The 16,858-nt window shown below is 41.0% G+C and overlaps 1 protein-coding gene across 4 annotated transcripts in view; it reads right to left on the bottom strand.

Annotated features, from left to right (window-relative positions):
• The window catches only part of LOC117810532 (C-myc promoter-binding protein-like), a 92,247-nt gene that overhangs the window by 8,659 nt on the left and 66,730 nt on the right, over positions 1 to 16,858 (bottom strand). For 2 of the 4 annotated variants that reach the window (XM_034680414.1, XM_034680413.1), the window contains 9 exons: positions 14,845 to 14,977; positions 14,240 to 14,446; positions 13,953 to 14,081; positions 8,378 to 8,519; positions 5,686 to 5,814; positions 5,285 to 5,377; positions 2,619 to 2,738; positions 2,205 to 2,354; positions 183 to 1,387 (listed from right to left, as the gene is read on the bottom strand). In XM_034680414.1, coding sequence (XP_034536305.1) covers positions 183 to 1,387; positions 2,205 to 2,354; positions 2,619 to 2,738; positions 5,285 to 5,377; positions 5,686 to 5,814; positions 8,378 to 8,519; positions 13,953 to 14,081; positions 14,240 to 14,446; positions 14,845 to 14,977 — 2,308 coding nt within the window. The remainder of the gene's footprint in view (positions 1 to 182; positions 1,388 to 2,204; positions 2,355 to 2,618; positions 2,739 to 5,284; positions 5,378 to 5,685; positions 5,815 to 8,377; positions 8,520 to 13,952; positions 14,082 to 14,239; positions 14,447 to 14,844; positions 14,978 to 16,858) is intronic. The other 2 variants (XM_034680416.1, XM_034680415.1) reach the window with 1 other exon arrangement.

Here is a 16,858-nt window from a genome sequence, read left to right on the forward strand (position 1 = left end):
ACATCTAAAGGATTTAAAGGTGTCTGACACTGTTTATCTAGTAATATTTGTCTGGTAGATATGGATATGTATACAAATATGTGAAGTAATTGAAGCTCTCGGTGCTCTTAAAGGCAGAAAGTACTGAGGGTTATATCGCCTCTCAGATACACATGATAATTATCTGACAGTAATTTCGGTACCTTGGTGGGAGTTGTGTACGTGGCAAGACGAGAGTACCAGCGGCTTGCCTTCTCTGCCACGCCCTTCCCAGCAGAGACCACACTGGTCTTAAACACATCAAGAGTTGGTGTGAGCAGAGTGTCCAAAGCGAACGAGGAGGATGAAGGTGAAGGTGAGGCGAAGCTCATCCTGTCTCTCCTCTCCCTGTACGGGCTGGGTCGGGGGCTGGGGCTGGGAGTGGTGCTGCAGCTGCGGCGGGGAGGTGATACACACAGATGCTGGCCTGAGATGGCTTCAGAGGGGGAAGGTGGATGGAAGGTGCGGGAGCGTGGTACTCCTGCAGTCCTGAGGGGGGAGCTGTGGGGCAGGCTGGCTCTGCGGGGGATGGAGAGGGAGGAGGGGTGGAGGAGGAGGGGGCTGGCCGGGTCCTGTAGGTCCAGGCTGGGTGTGCGGCTGCTCAGCGGGCTGCCCATGTGATTCATGTAGAGCTCGATCTCCCTGGCAAGGTGCCTCCGGGCGTTTGGTGTGTCAGCCTCGTCCACCTCTGGGTACTGATCCTCATTATGCGGTTTAGGCTTAGACTCTGCAACCAGCAGGGACAGGGGATCGTAGCCCGTCTCGATGTCTGTGCGTTTCACTGCCACTCTTGATGCCTCTGTGCCGATGCCGCCATAGCTGGCGCTGCGCCCAACAGGCTTTTTATGAGCTTTTTTGGAGCTTGTGCCTCCTCCTCCTGAGGCGGGTTTGTCTAAATCTATGTCCTCCAAATCAAAAATGGCCTCAGTATTGCCTCTGTCCTCATCACTGGAGTCCGCTCCCTCTGTCTCCTCTTCCTCCTCCATGTGATCGTGACACCTGACCACACCTGCCTTGGCAGACACCCCCTCTGGCACATTAAAAACCAGCGATCGAGGCCTCGTTTTCTTACTGAAGTTTGCACCAGAGAGAATCTTCACATCCGCGCCCAGGTGTCCCGCAATCTTTTCTGGGTCGGTTTCACCCTGGCTCATGCCCAGACCCAGGACTGTGGTGCCGCTGCCGCTGCTGCCCACAGTGTCACCACTCAGCCGGCGTCCCCTCACGCCCTGCCAGTCAAGAGACGAGCCGCCGCCAGAGCTGCCAACTACCTCCTCCAGAGCGCTCTTATGTCTCCTGAGCAGACTGTTACTATTGACCTCACCGATCTCATCCAGGGAGGAGGTGAAGAGGAGTCCTGCAACATGGCCTGAGAGAGAGGGAGGGAACAACTTTTAATAATAGTATTTATATTTGGAAGTGTCACAAGAAGTTGAAGGTGAGGTGTGTGTGAGGTTTAACTCTGAGCTTTCAAAGATTCAAATCGTTTCCCCACACAGAAGTGAGGTCAAAGTGGCTCGAACAGACATACAATCTCTCCTGAATGAATCTTTAACACAAAATAAGACACTGCATCTAAAAATCTCTGCTTCTTTGATGAAACATTTAAGGTGCAAGCCTGTGTGCTCAAGTTCACTTCTGCCAAGAATCCCTTCACCCAGAGACTGTCAATCATCGGAGCTTTAAATTCTGTTGCGTGGGCTGCTAATGAGCCGGGGAAGTTAAGGGTGAGGCTTTGTAGAGATAAGATGAAATATGAAGCAGTTAAAATCATATATTTTAAATATTGCAGAAAGTCTCCTCTCCACTGAAACTGCTGTTTGTTCTGCTGCTGCTACAATTAGCATGATTTATCTTTGCATTTTCAATATCTTTTGTTTTTGCACAATGAAGGCAGTATGAGGAACGTTCATGTTATGTTGATTCTGTTAACATCTGTTTAGTGTTTGTTTATCTCACCAGTCATGTATTCAGATCTAATAACCTGCTGCTGCAGCACCATTGTTTCCAAGTTAGGGATCCATCCATCTATCTATCTGTCTAGTTGATTCTTTTCCCCGGGTTCTTCTACAGAGCAACAGCAGCTGAGGATCATCGTACTGAAAGTATTGAAACTAAGGGTCTGTGTTTCTGTCTAGAGCCAGCTTCCTCCTCAACTCTACAAACCCCAGAGTCTGCCTCCTCACCTGTGCTGGCCGAGCTCTTGGGTTTACATGACGAATCGTCGAAAGGACAACTGCTGCGAACAATTCCTCTGGGTTTGAAGGAGGACTGGGCCTCCACGTCCAGCTGAGGCAGGCAGTCTTTGCTTCCCTTGCTGCTCTCAGTCTCCGACACTACAAACACAAAATTACAAATTAAAATTTACTACCAGTGGAGCTTGAAAAAGGGCCTGTTCTTTAAAAAAAATCCATTGAAAGATAACACACGGCTGAAACTCTTTGATGCTGAGAAACCAAAATGAATGAATCATCTCTGGAGGAGAGGGAAAGATCAAGGCAGAGGAAGGGGAAATCCTGTGAGGCTGCGAGGCTGCCAAGTTATCATATTTTAGAAGTTAAAGCAGAAAGAAATATCAGGTGATCACACAGAAAACTAACAGGAGCTGCAGTCGCTCTCCTTCTTGTCATCTTTGTCAGGGGCCGAGTCCGGGGCGCTGGGGTCTCCCCTCCGAACCTCTTCTTTGGACAGTGAGTTGTAACCCAAATCTGATTGATCACCTGAAGAAGAGGAAGAAAGAGAGAGGTGAAGTTATACTTGAGATGTTACAGGCACTGAGGTCTCTGTTGAACCACAAGATCACAGATAAATATGCAGCACAACACATGGAAAACTGGAGCAGAAGAAGAACTTGAGGAGAAACTTTTCACACTTCATTTACTTTATCCTTGATTTTAACTACAGATGAAACGGTACACTCAACTCATGAATCAATACGCATCAAGATTTAACTCTCTACCTACAAAAATTCAAATTTTCTTCATAAATTTAGGCAAATCCTTAATTTTGAGGTTGTACAGCTACTGAAAAAACAATGCAACATTTTCTATCCTCATGAAAGTTGAGCCAAAAACCAAAGAACATATTTAGGAAAATATATCAACATAAATAAATAAACAACCAGTCATTACCAGTCAAAAGTTTGGACACACCTTCTCATTCAAGGGTTTGTATTTATTTAAATTATAGTAAACACTGTAGATTAATACTGAAGACATCAAAACTATGAAAGAACATATATGGAATTATTTAATTAACAAAAAATATTAAACAAAGCAGAATATGTTTTATATTTTAGATTCTATAAAGTAGCCCCCTTTTTCCTTCATGACAGCTTTGCACACTCTTGGTATTCTCTCAGTCTGCTTCATGAAGTGGTCTCCTGGACTGGTTTCTAATTAACATGAGCCTTGTCAAGAGTTCATTTGTAGAATGACTTGCCTTCTTAATGTGTTTGAGACCATCAGTTGTGTTGCTCAGAGGTAGGGTTAGTACACAATGGATAGCCCTATTTGACTACTGTTGTAATCCAGATTATGGCAAAACCAGATTATTTCATAGTTTTGATGTCTTCAGTATTAATCTACAATGTTGAGAATAATTAAAATAATTAAAAACCAATGAATGAGAAGGTGTGTCCAAACTTTGACTGGTAGTACAAGAATAAGGAAAATCTCTTCAAACAAACAAAGACTTGGTCTGTGTTTATGACATCGAGGCTTTGAGGCACAGAAAGCTTTAAAAGGCAATTTTCTCAACAGGTGACCACAGCAGGTAGTGTCCTCTGGAGATAAGGTCCACTGCTGTTTAAATTTGAGTGTTTCAATTTTAGTTTCTTTGTCTCATCAATTTTGGTTTTATTTGTATCGATTGTAAACTAAACTTTGAGGTATCAATACAAGCAAAAACAGAGGTGGCACGCATATCCAAATCCTAAAGTACTGGGTGCTTGACAGAGACAACAGACGTAAAAAGATAAGATAAAGTCTGCACATCGGAGGCTGCTCCACACCCTGAAGCTCACAGCTGTAAGAAAACGTTCTATTTGTGAGGATTTTGTCGACCCTTGCTGTCAAAGCAGGATGATTCATCTCTTCGCTGACCCTCTCCTGTGCAGAGGCATGTCATGTTCTCAGAAATCAGATTCTCATCCTTATTTTAACACATCTATCTTACAACTCACACTGAATCCATGGATAATTTAAAAGAGGCTGCTTCTCCAGTGTGCTGTAAACACCCTCATCTGACAGCATCTTGCAGCAGAGCTAACAGGCGTATAAAATCATTATGCAGATATAATGAGTCCTCTCTCTGATGGTCTGGATTTCTTTTTAAATGACTTCAGGTTCAATTTCAGTCTGATTCATTTCCCGTTAAGAACTCCTCACAGGAGCTTTAACCCAGCTGTAGGAGATGTAAATCGAACTACATGAGAGGAAAAAGATAGATACCTTTCTTCTCTTTTATCTCTTCTATTCTGGGACGTACAGCACAATAGCAGAGTGAGGAGTGGAGAAGCAGCTAAGCTGTGCTGAATCACAAAATCCTCCTCGGGGCACGCAGAGATATACACTTACAGTCAGGAAGCTAACCACAGTTTCACAGCTGCTAATGAATTTAACTGTTCAAGACTTGTCTTTTGAGGAGAAAAAAAGGCTGCTGTCACTCCAGGCTGATTCCACCTGTCTCTAAAACTTCCCCCAGTCTGCAGGCCACCAGCTGTCTGATGATTTGTTCCCCTCTTTCATCTTTGCCATGAACCTCTCTGACCGTCACCTCTAAATAAAACATAAGGCTGCGCGGCTCGGTCGTGTGGCAGGATGGAGCAACGTCAAAGTGACAAAAGTCATGCCAGGACTGTAAAAATCAATGAAGAGCACATCGAGGTCCTTCCTTCCTGCTGTGCTGTGAGCGGCGGTTCCCTCTCAGACTCTCTGCAACACGAGGCGCCGTCTCCTGCTGACGTGTCGCCTTCATGATTAAAATGATTTCCATAATCAAAAAGAATGTGCCTCTGGTAATTACTCTGCATAATTGACAATGACAAATCACTCCATGGTGAAGCAAGTAAGAAAGGAAGCAAAGAAAGAGGAGCAGAAATAAATGATGTGCTGGATGGAGAGATGTCAAGTGAGGAGACAAATTTACAGACGGAGAGACACAGAGAAGAAAAGAGGACGATGAAAGGCCTGACGACGTCATCACAGAGCAGGTCAGATGAGACACAGAAGTGAAACCAGACAGACAGGCAGACTGAGAGGTTTACCTGGATGGAGGGTGGCTTCTCTGAGCTCAGAGCCCCCCCAGTGTGAGTGGACCACCGGGGCCCTGGCGCCCACGCTGCCGCCCCCACCGCCAGCTGCATGCAAGGGCAACACAGGCAGGGCCAGAGTGAAGGGCAGGGTTAGGGACAGAGCAGAGCAGAAACCACAGCCGCAAAACCAGGAGGAGACAACATGGATGGACAACAGGGACGGAGGAAGGTGGAAAAACAGGCGGCAGAGGGATGGAGGATTAAGAGGAGGAGGCAAAATGAAGAAAACAAAGGTTGGTGAGTGGGGGAAAATGAGGAAGGAGGATAAAAATAAGTGTCAGTGAGAGACAAAGATGTAGGACAAGATGGCTGCCTGTGAAAGATGAGGTAAAGAAGCAGCCACGTGGATATACCTGTGCTAGATCTATCGTCAGTGGGGTAAACTTTGGCAGAGTCAGTGGTGTAGGGGCCCTGCTCAGCCAGGTTAGTGTCGGCAGAGCTATCCAGGCTGCCGTGACTCACAGCGTCCAGGTCGCTGCCATCTGCCCAAAAACAACAAGGGGTTAAAGGAAGCAGCGCCATGTTCGCTCCACAGGGTTTAACTTGCCTTCCTTTGATGGTAATTTATATCTTAAAGCGTGGTGAATGAGTAACAAGGAAGGTTACAAAAAGCTTGTAGACTTTTTTAGTTGTGTTGTTTGATAAAACTGAACTTGTTGAAGCATTTTTGCAAACTAACTCGTGAAAAATAAAAATAAATTCTTTATATCTTTAAATAATCCCAGCATGAGGCTGAGATGTGAAACACTGTGAATTAATTAAAAACTGATGTTTAACTGTAAATACTTAAGATCATTAAGATGTAAATTAGTCCTAATGAAAGGGAAAACAAACATCAAATTAGTTCTAACGCGTCCAATTAATTCAGTCCAATTGACTATTAGCACAGCCTGGGAGTCCTTTAATAAGTTCAAATCAGTTCAGGTAAACATGCAGAGAATTTAAACTGGTCTCCAAGAAATTATTAACATGAATAAACACGTCTGAAGGATTAAGGTTACAATATTAATTTTTAAACATTAATGGAGCGCCGCCTGCAAGCTAGTTCAGGCAGACAACTCGAGCCGCGCTCATCATACTGACACGTCACCACCTCTCATCAGCTGATCTCAACATCCTCATTCAGCGGTCTATTTAAACGTCAAGCCTCCCTGTCTCTGCCTCTGCTTGCAGTGCTCTGCTGTTCTGCTCAGTGCTGCGTGAAGTTGTCCCCACCTCCTCCCCGGCTTCCACCTGCGGGCTCCGAGGGGGGTTAGTCCTATCTCATTGCTCCTAAATGTCTGCTTAAATAATCTACGAGGAGTAATGAAGTCGGAGCCCACACGCCAAACACAATACTGTATGCTGCAATAAACTTATTAAGTAAACGTGAGTTGTCTGACTGAACTTTGGAAATGATCAAATTCTCTTACATTTAGGATAACTAACTTTAATCAACTACTGCAAAGATTGCCTCGACGACACCCTTTATAAATGACATATTATACATTACTTCACAGTTTTATTCACCTTGGAGATATAAAGGTATATCATCTACAGTTCTTCAGCAATTCTAAAAATATTCATCATTTTTTTTATTTTTGTGTATTTGTTATTTAGTGTATGTTTCTTGATCTTGTGGGCTCTCAATGTGTGAGCCAAGTTAGACAAAGATGAACTGAGTGAGAACATTTTTTTATATAAGTTCACTCTTTAAATGTTGGCCAGTTTGTTAGGTCAAATTGTTTCACCTCTTGCGTTACAGGAGTAACACATTCTGTATAAAGACAGTTCAAAATGTTATTGATGTAATTTACCAAAGTGTCAAATGTGGCTAAAGACCCAGCTGATGCTTGTGTCTCTTGTATCTCTCTCTTGTAGTAGTTTGTATCAATGACTATTTTATACAGGTAACTTTATTGATTTTAAACTGAATGTATGTTGTAGTGGAGGGGTGTCCTAGCAGGAGGGTCAACTACTGGATGAGCTGCATGGGCATGGTGCACTCTTCCTCCAAAAGACCTTACAGATCCCTCACTCACTCTCTCTGGCACTCATGTGGAGACTCTACTGACCACAGCAGGCCTGACAATGACGAGTTCCCTCTGATTTGTTTGACATACACTCTGACACACACTCCCTCCACATTACTGATGACGTCTTATGTTGATTTACGTCAATAAATCACTTCTCTATAAATGCCAGCTCCTGTTTTGTCCCAGTCTTTGAGTCAGGTTTTGAGGGATGTTAATTACACAATGCTGACTGCAGGTGAGAGATGTACTTCAAAGAAGCAGGGATTAGCAGGACGGTAATAAGCTTCTGCTGTGTGTGCAGATATTCAAGGGCATGCAGGGTAGTTAAACCACACATGTTGGATTGTAGTGATGTATAGTGTTACCTTTAACTCTGCTTTGTCTGATTATAACTGCTAAGTGTTATAAATGTGAGGCAGGAGCTGCATGGGTGTGACTCTTTAAGGTTGTAGTAAGACCATTTATTGTTCATAATGTGAGTATCCAGCACGTCTTTGAGCATCATTTATTTATGTTGTATTAATGAGAATGACTTCTTGGATGAAGACTCTCCTCAAGGCTGACTAAGTGGATTTTTAAAGGCCTATTAAACAGCGATAGTTTTGAGCCGGAAAAAGCTGATAGGCATTTAATTGGCCAATAAACTCCCAGGTATTTTGAATTTAATATAAATGATCCCTGCTACACAAAGACATTTCAGACTTTGTGTATGTTAACTCCAAGGAAACTCGACTTGAGTACTCTATTCAGTTCATATTTTGTCAAAATAAAGTAATTAAGTATAGTAATCATGTAATTTTGTTCATTATGCTGGCAATAAACCATCAAACAGCTCTGATTTTAGTTTGCAGTGTTAGTGGTTGCTCTGGTTTTGATGCATTTATTGCTCGGGTTGAGTTCAAGCTACGGCAAGGTGTTCAAATTTAGTTTCAGAGAGGCGTCAGGGTTCATCATCCTCTTTGGTTCATGCATTAGATTAACTGAACAACCAGATAGACATCATCACTCCTCCCTCATTCAGCACGCTTACCTGAGAGGGGGCTCTGGGTGAGGGGAGCTTGACGTCGCAAAGCCTGCTTGAACTGCGCCACGCCCAGGACCACATTTCTCAGCTTCATCCACAGGAAGTATCCTCCTCTGGTGCTGGAGGGCCATGTGCTCTCCAACACCGCCTGGACGAGCGGAGCGGGAGGAAGACAGAGGACGAGAAGGACGAATATAAGAAGGAGAGAGAAGATAAGACAGAAGGGGACGTCTGATCAAAAGTTCATACAGCAGTGTGGAAGTCATCTCACTTTATATTCCAGTAATAAAGAATATGGATGTTATTTTATCATTTTAAAAGTCTTCCGACATTAAATATTCTCCCAGTTATCTTCACACTCCATCTTACTTCATTCATTCTGTTTCAACTTAACTCTTCAAATTGAGTGAACTATAACTGACCCAATTTCTGCTCCACATATAATCATTTTGAATTCATTTTTCATCAAAAGCATTAGCTGCAGCGGTATTAGACCCCATGATACAGAACATAAGGAAACGAATAAGAGAAAGGAGCCGCAGCTGTTGTTTGCCAAGTCACGTTCAAAAGTCTCGCTCTGCTCCTAAAATACATACTAGAAGCCTCCTGAGGAAAACACGATTGGTATGCTATTGAGCAGAACTGTTTATTACACCAGCTGCTCTCGCGTGAAGACTCCCAGGGTTTGGACCAGGTGAAATGAAGCCGCCCTCCTGCAGATGTCAGGACAGCTTCAGCAGAGAGATCTGTCCCCTTAAATACACCTAATCATGACTGATGTAAGGGCCACACTGAAGAGCATAAAGTCCTCATTGTATGAGAATGAAGTTTCTATATTGACCAAATAAAGACCTCCTTTTATAATGAACATGTTGTTATATTAAAGGGCAGCGTGATAGACTCAGTTTTCTTGCATAATCCTGTCTAAGTTCAGGTGTTTATAAAACCTATACTTCAGTTTGACATCACAAGATGCTCCACATCCTTCATAATGACCATAGTAAAGGCTAACCACAGCCTAAAATGACAACTTTTTCACATGAAATAACTTTATTGTCCAAAATTACAACTTTATTCTGATAAAATTACCATTTCCATTTTTGCACCAATGCACCTTAATTCTCATAATATCAGGTATAAGTTCTTTAATGTGGCTCTAATACTCTGTAGCATTTATCAATGCAGAAGACAGCAGTGTACATGTTATCTTCATTAAAGGTGTATTCTGCTAGGTTCACCCTAAAGGGTGAACAGTGTTCTGTTCAATTAAGATTTCAGATCTGATTAATTTTCCTGTTGGTATAATTGTTATTTTTAAATATGACTGTTATAAGAAACCAATGTTAGCAAGTCATAATAACTTGCTCAGAGTGTATAACCCGACGGGATCCTTGGTCAGCAGGTGGAAGACTTGTAACCATACCCAGAGTAGAATCAAAGTCTGGTGAAGGGGCCTTCAGCTACTGTGGTCCTTCTCTTTGGAACAAACTGCCTGCTGACCCAAGGTCCATCACTACTGTCTCCACTAAAAAAAAACTCTAAACATATTTATTTTCTAAAGCATATGAATGATATGATGACTGTTGTGGATGCATGTGCAGCAACACTTGCTGTCTGTTTGTTTGCTGTATGCTTTGTTTGCTGTATGTTAGGTGCAACTATTGTTTTTCTGTTTTTATTGTTCTTTTAAAATGTTTTTATGTTTTTAATTCTCTATGTAAAGCACACTGAGCTTACATGTAATGAAATGTGCTTTCTAAATAAAATTGCTATTGCTATAATCCTTTACAGATCGGTGCATCCTTACGATTGAATATAAAAGATTTCACCAGGAGCACTTTGAATCATGTTTGTGTGATATTTAGTGTTAATAAAAAGGCACTTAACGGCTGCTTGCTCAATCAATAAGCTGGCCTTTCGCTGAAGCTCACATGAGCGTCCTCACTGCAGTTTATATTTATTTTATTTATAGATATAATTCTGCATTAAGGTCAACTACTCAATGAAAAGCTGTTTTTGTTTTTCAGGATTGAGATATCAGAGTGTGAGATAGATTCCCTCTGTCGTGTGACTCTCCTGACCGTATCAGTTCAGACTTTATGATGTTGCTTCTTCTCTCTGTATGTTTTTCTACAGGACTGAACTGTTTAGTTTTTCCATTGTTGTTGTAGATCTGAAAACGACCACCGAAAGAAAGACCTGGGTATAAAATAAACTATGTGAAAGAATCCTCGATGCTGCCAGACCGGATTACACCTTGTAAACTTAATACCTCAGAAATTCCATGACTGGTGGAAATCTAAACCATGTTTTGTTTCTGTAAGACTCTTGCTGGATGTTTTAAGAGGCTTTGTCTCCTAATGACCTTTTCTGTTGGGTGAATGTCAGTTTAATTCTTGGGGTCAGGTTCCTGTGTGGTGTACGTTACATGATTCTAAACCTTCAGCAGGAACTCTCCTTCATGTTTATCCTCAGATAAGATGTCTCAAGTTTTAAATCTTTTCATGGTAGTTTATTTAATTTGACATGTAAGTCCCACTGTAATCAGAATTTCTTAGAGAGCAGGTTAAGAAAGCAATCTAACACAATATAAAACAAAGGAAAGCTTTTCTTTCCAGGAAAAAACAACTATGATCCATCACCACACTCTATTATCACACCCTCAAATCCATCTAGGGACTGAAATTAGTCTACTCAAAGATCTTTTTTCCAGATAGTTCAAGCCCTGGTTGCATAGTTGGAAGGTAAACTTTCTTCAGTCCATATTATTGTAACATTTTTGAGGTGCAAAGCAGGTTACAACCACAACGGAAACAGTGAGATGTAAAGAGGTTAAGCCCATGTACCGCCTTCCAGAAATGTTTTGAATGTCTAAAAATGTACTGACCCAGTACTTTTTTTTTTACACAGCAGATGCATTTTGCTTTAATGAATGGGGAGTAAGATACACCCTGTGCATAAATATGTAGGTCTGTCCAGTTATCTTATTACAAGACAAAGAGGTAAAAACATTCTGGTACATAGTGTCCAACGGATCATCACCAAAACCACACCTCAGGCCTTTTTGTTATGGACCCTGAAGAGAGGTTAAAGATGAACTGTGATGATCTAAGAGCATCATAGATCAAGGAAGTTTGTCCTTTCAGTGCTGTGGAGCTCTCTAAAATCTGATCCATCTCTTACGGACCCAGAGATAATCTTCCATCCCTCTCTAAGGCGGTGATTAAGTGCAGAACTTTCAGGTATTTATAGGAGTCTTGCTTTTTTTGTTCTGAATCAATCTGATTATTTTATATCTATCAGAATGTAGATGTTTCTACAGCTCCTAGTTGGTTCATTTTAATGCATGTGTAACCCATGCTCAAAATAAGTAATCCATGCTATATGTGCAACTGTGGGCCAACTAAAGGAACAAGTACCTTTAAGACCTGCAGCTGCTGCTTCAGCCTCATTGTGCCTCCAGTCTTTCTCTTCCCTGGATGAAATAAGATCCTCTGAGGCGTCAGAACACGACAGAGTAACCTTTAACGTAGGCTCATATCGTGACGGCTTACTCCTACATCACATCAGACAATCTACCTTTCTGCTCCCTGGTTTCCAGATCAGGGACTGGTCGTGATGATAACAGAGCTCTGATTCATCCTGACTCCTGAGTATGATCACACACGACCGGTCAGTAACCTTGGTGGGAAACTACAAATGCCATTGATGTTGCCTTTATGTCTGAAAACAGAGCGTCTGCAGAGGCGGTGCTGTGATAAAATGTCTCTGCCTCAGAAGTACCAACCAGAGATTTTAGTGACGGAGGAGCTGAGCAACACAGGGGTGGAATAATTTGGATGCATTAATCAGGCTGCTATAGTGAATCAGGAATAGACAATTAACGTCTGACTGCAATCAGTCTGCTTCATAATATACATCCAGACGATTTCTGTGATTTTTAACAAGAGATGGTTTCATTTTGACAAACAACTGTTCAGTTAAACTTTGTCAATACAAAGAAAATAATTACACACTATTTATAATAATATATCTCTGAATCTTTTATGTAATTTCAGAGTAAAAGTGCCGTTTATGATAGTAAATAAAGAATCTGTGGGTTGTGGATTGTTGGTTCGACAAAGGAGGCAATTTCAAACATCACTTTGGGATTTGTAAAGGTGTGATGAGCAATTTGTACAATGTTTCTGTACGATATAAACTCAAGACTACATTATAAATCATGAAAAATTGGCAGATTAATCTACACTACCAGTCCTAAGTTTGGAAACACCTTCTCATTCAAGGGTTTGTATTCATTTGAATTATTTGAAACACTGTAGATTAATACTGAAGACATCACAACTATGAAAGTACATATATGGAATTATTAAATGAACAAAAAAGTGTTAAATAAAGCAGAATATGTTTTATATTTTAGATTCTGTAAAGTAGCCCCCTTTTTCCTTCATGACAACTTTGCACACTCTTGGTATTCTCTCAGTCTGCTTCATGAAGTGGTCTCCTGGACTGGTTTCTAATTAACATGAGCCTTGTCAAGAGTTCATTTGTAGAATGACTTGCCTTCTTGATGTGTTTGAGACAATCAGTTGTGTTGTTCAGAGGTAGGGTTCGTACACAATGGATAGCCCTATTTGACTACTGTTGTAATCCAGATTATGGCAAAACCAGATTATTTCATAATTTTGATGTCTTCAGTATTAATCTACAATGCTGGTTGCATCCTGCTTTAGATTTCATTTAATGTCATTTAAAAGATGAAATGCTATTTCAGAATATTCCTCAGTGTGCATCTATCTGTTAACTCTGTCAAACTTTAGATACACACACTCTTGATTGACAAAATGGTGCCAGTGTTCTGTCTGTGTCTCCTCTGATTTGTTTGTTGTGTTTCTTTTCATTTCATATGTGTGTATCATTGTGTACCTTGGTGCTTATCATCTTTTGTTTTAATGTAAAGCCTGCTTTGTTTGGACAAATGCTTTAATCAGCGCTGGTTGTCTTTAAATGTGCCTCATAAATCCATTTCTCTTGACTTTTATTCATACTGTGCTTCGACTCCCACAAACTTTATGTTGCAATGGATGATGAGTCATTAAATCTGTCATTATAGAGGGAATATAGGGTCATTAAATTAGTGCTGTGGCAGATTCTTCAAACTTTTATTGTGCATTTCTTGCTGACTTAGTTTGTCTCTTCATCCATAACTTTTGATGTAAAAGGGAGGATCCAGCTCTCCTCAGAGACATCTCTGCATATTGCTATGATGGGTTTGTTCACACTTTGGCAGCTGAATCAACAGATTATTCCAAACACACCCACATCAGAAAATTACACCCGGGGAGACCACATAGATCTTGGGAGTCCCAGTGCTCATATATTTTTATTGGTGCTTGTGGGCTGCATCCTTTATCAAACTTTAAGTCCAGGGTCTCGTATTTTATATGAGTATGATGTAAATGTGAGCTGTATGGGGATATTTAACAACTTGTGTTGTTCTTCTGCAACACATTAAACCCCAGCTCAGTGCTGAATTAAATCAAAACATATATTAAGCACACATCACAGTGTATGTCTGTACCTTGTTGTAGTAGCCATAAGTGATGGCGTTGGGGTGAACTCCAGCTTTCTTCATCTCAAACAGGACCCTGACTGCGAGCACAGGTTGGCCATACTGTCCACACAGCTGCATCAGCACGCGGTAGCAGACCTGTATAATGCAGGTACATATGTATTCATGCAATAGTAAACTTATATGTGACAAGAGAAGCTCATTTCAAACAACAGATGTTCTAAACTGAGTCTAAATCCCTTCATTTGAAGTGGTTGCATAAACATCAAACAAGAGTTATTGAGATAAGCTAATACCTCGTCAGGCGGCTGTAGTTTCTTTGCCTGCATCTTCCTGAGGACATCGTAGGCAGTGCGAAGGGCCCGCACCTTGGAGTGGCACACTTTCACATATGCTGGCAGACAGATGAACCACAGGCCGTAGCAGTGACGGAGCAGACATTTGGACCACAGCTGAGGGATGGACGAGTACTTCTTGGCTATCTTCTGAGCTGATTTGATCTCCTGAGGATAATAAGAGAGGATTAGGAAATGCATAAAGCAGATATCCGTGCAATCTTTTGGACTGGATGTCCCTTGACCCGGTGAATCATATCAGCTTTCTTACCTCAATACAGAGGAGATTAAACTTTAATTCCTTAACTCTCAGTTTCTATTTAGTGTAAGGGTTGCTTCAGGCAGTTCTTTCAGTGTGCTGAATTGTCAAATGTAAAAGAGAGGTTTAGCTGAGAGTCTAAATTATTATGGACTTTTTTAAGACTGTAATATCGTGGTGAAAGAAAAACAACCTTGTGCTGTTGCTCTCAGTTTTATGTGGCTCTTGAGAGCAGCTCCGGCTCAGCCTCTTCACAGATAAATCAATAAATCATTCAGTGACAACAGTGAGTTATGGATCTGCTGACCTGCTTGGTGCGTCTAAACATGGGGGCAGGGCTGGTGGGACAGCTCTGCCTGGCAGCGAGGCGAGAGGAGGGGGTCCGCAGGCCCTCTACAGGGTCAAACAGGTCAAGGCTCAACACTGGGAAACCATCATATCTGGTGAAGAACATAAACACACAAGTTAGTGACAACAGGCACTCTTCTTTTTTGTTCTCTCAGCCTTAAATGCCTGCAGGTGAAAGCTTTGTCTAATATGAAATGATTCCTTCCAAGGTGACAGGGATCATTACAGTTTGTAATTATCTGAAAAGAGAGCTGATAATAAAACTCCGGGACATTGCTGGCCATTATGGATTATTACAGAAGTTTAATTTAAGTGGTTCTCTAAAATATCTTGGCAGGGAGCTTTTAGAGTGAAACATGACTGCAGAATACAAATACTCCACAGAGTCCAGCAGCGGTGTTCAGTCTCTGGTCTCAGTGAGAGAGCTGGACCCCTGCTGGTCCTCAATCAGTGATACCCAGTGTCAATTAACGGACTTTAAACTCAATGTTTAATTCAGATTCACTAATTTTCTTCCTGCTGTTAGGCTCAAGTGTGATGTTTTGTAAGTCTCATGGAAGATGTCAAGTGGAGAGATGGATCTCAAAGTGAATATTTACAGTGTGAATGTGGAGGCTAAAATCAGTATTGATGGAATCTGAACTCAGCTGAAGCATAAAGTCCTCAGCACAAGCTGTACTGATAGAAAGCAGACATGGTTAGGATTTTGCAGGTTGGTATTGACGATAACCATCTTTATTTTTTTTAGGAAATATCAATATTGTGCTAAAATTGTGGTGATACTGCGTAACTTAATGGTGCACAGAAAGGAGCAGTATTTGTTTATGCTAGTTTAAATGTGAGAGAAGAAGATGGGGTATCAGAATCGGAAGCCTTTATTGTCATTGTAGCTACAACGAAATTAATAGATGGGGTGTTTGTGGACAACGTGTCACACAGAATCAGACTCAGAAGAAGACAATGAGTTGTTGTTTAAATAGAAGTTTCAATAAAGATCTATCTATCTATCTATCTATCTATCTATCTATCTATCTATCTATCTATCTATCTATCTATCTATCTATCTATCTATCTATCTATCCATCCATCCATCCATCTATCTATCTATCTATCTATCTATCTATCTATCTATCCATCTATCCATCTATCCATCTATCTATCTATCTATCTATCTGTCATACGGCTGGTGATGCAGATAAAACATAACTCTGACATCATTAGAAATGGACAATGACATGTAAGTAAGTTAATTTCATTCATTAGTAAAGTTAATGAAATAACATTTTGCCTTTCCTTCATTCGACTGATAGTGTTGTGTTTTGTTTTTTTATTTGATTGCAATAAAAACGTTATGTTGGATTTTTTGGGGCCAGATATTGGACAAGACAAAAATAAAGTCTGAAAGTGACTGATACAACAAATCGAAGAAGATGATGCAGCTCCTAGAAAGGCGACTCTCAGGGGAACTTGAAGACACTCAGAACACACTTATCAAATAACAAACGCTTGGAAACAGATTTTAAAACCTCTCGTTGAACAAGTGCAAGAGCCAGAGTGCTTATTAAGCGCTTTCGTGTTTTAAGGATTCTGTCTGATGAGAAAAACGAGAGCCAGATGTCGAAACCTAACTTTTCAAAAACATTGGCGAGACGTTATTTAAAGTGACACAAAGTCAATCGTGGAGAAAATGAATTTTCTTTTTAAAACTTTCTGTGCTTTAATGCCAGAAACACAAGCTGTACTTCTTTATTTATACTAAGTGCATATTTCAAAAAAGATCTTTTGGTGAAATATTGAGAGGAAAATTTGTTTCTCAGAAACTCCAGACTGCAAAAATGTACTTTATAAAGAAAACCTAGAAAAGAATGCAATTTGTCTTTTTATTGTCAGATTATTGACATTTTGAAAGTATTCATAACTTCACTTCAACTTCACTTTTTGATAAAATAAAAAAATCATATTGGGATAAAAGT

Source organism: Notolabrus celidotus, chromosome 3 (assembly GCF_009762535.1).
Source record: "Notolabrus celidotus isolate fNotCel1 chromosome 3, fNotCel1.pri, whole genome shotgun sequence".
NCBI lineage: Eukaryota > Metazoa > Chordata > Actinopteri > Labriformes > Labridae > Notolabrus > Notolabrus celidotus.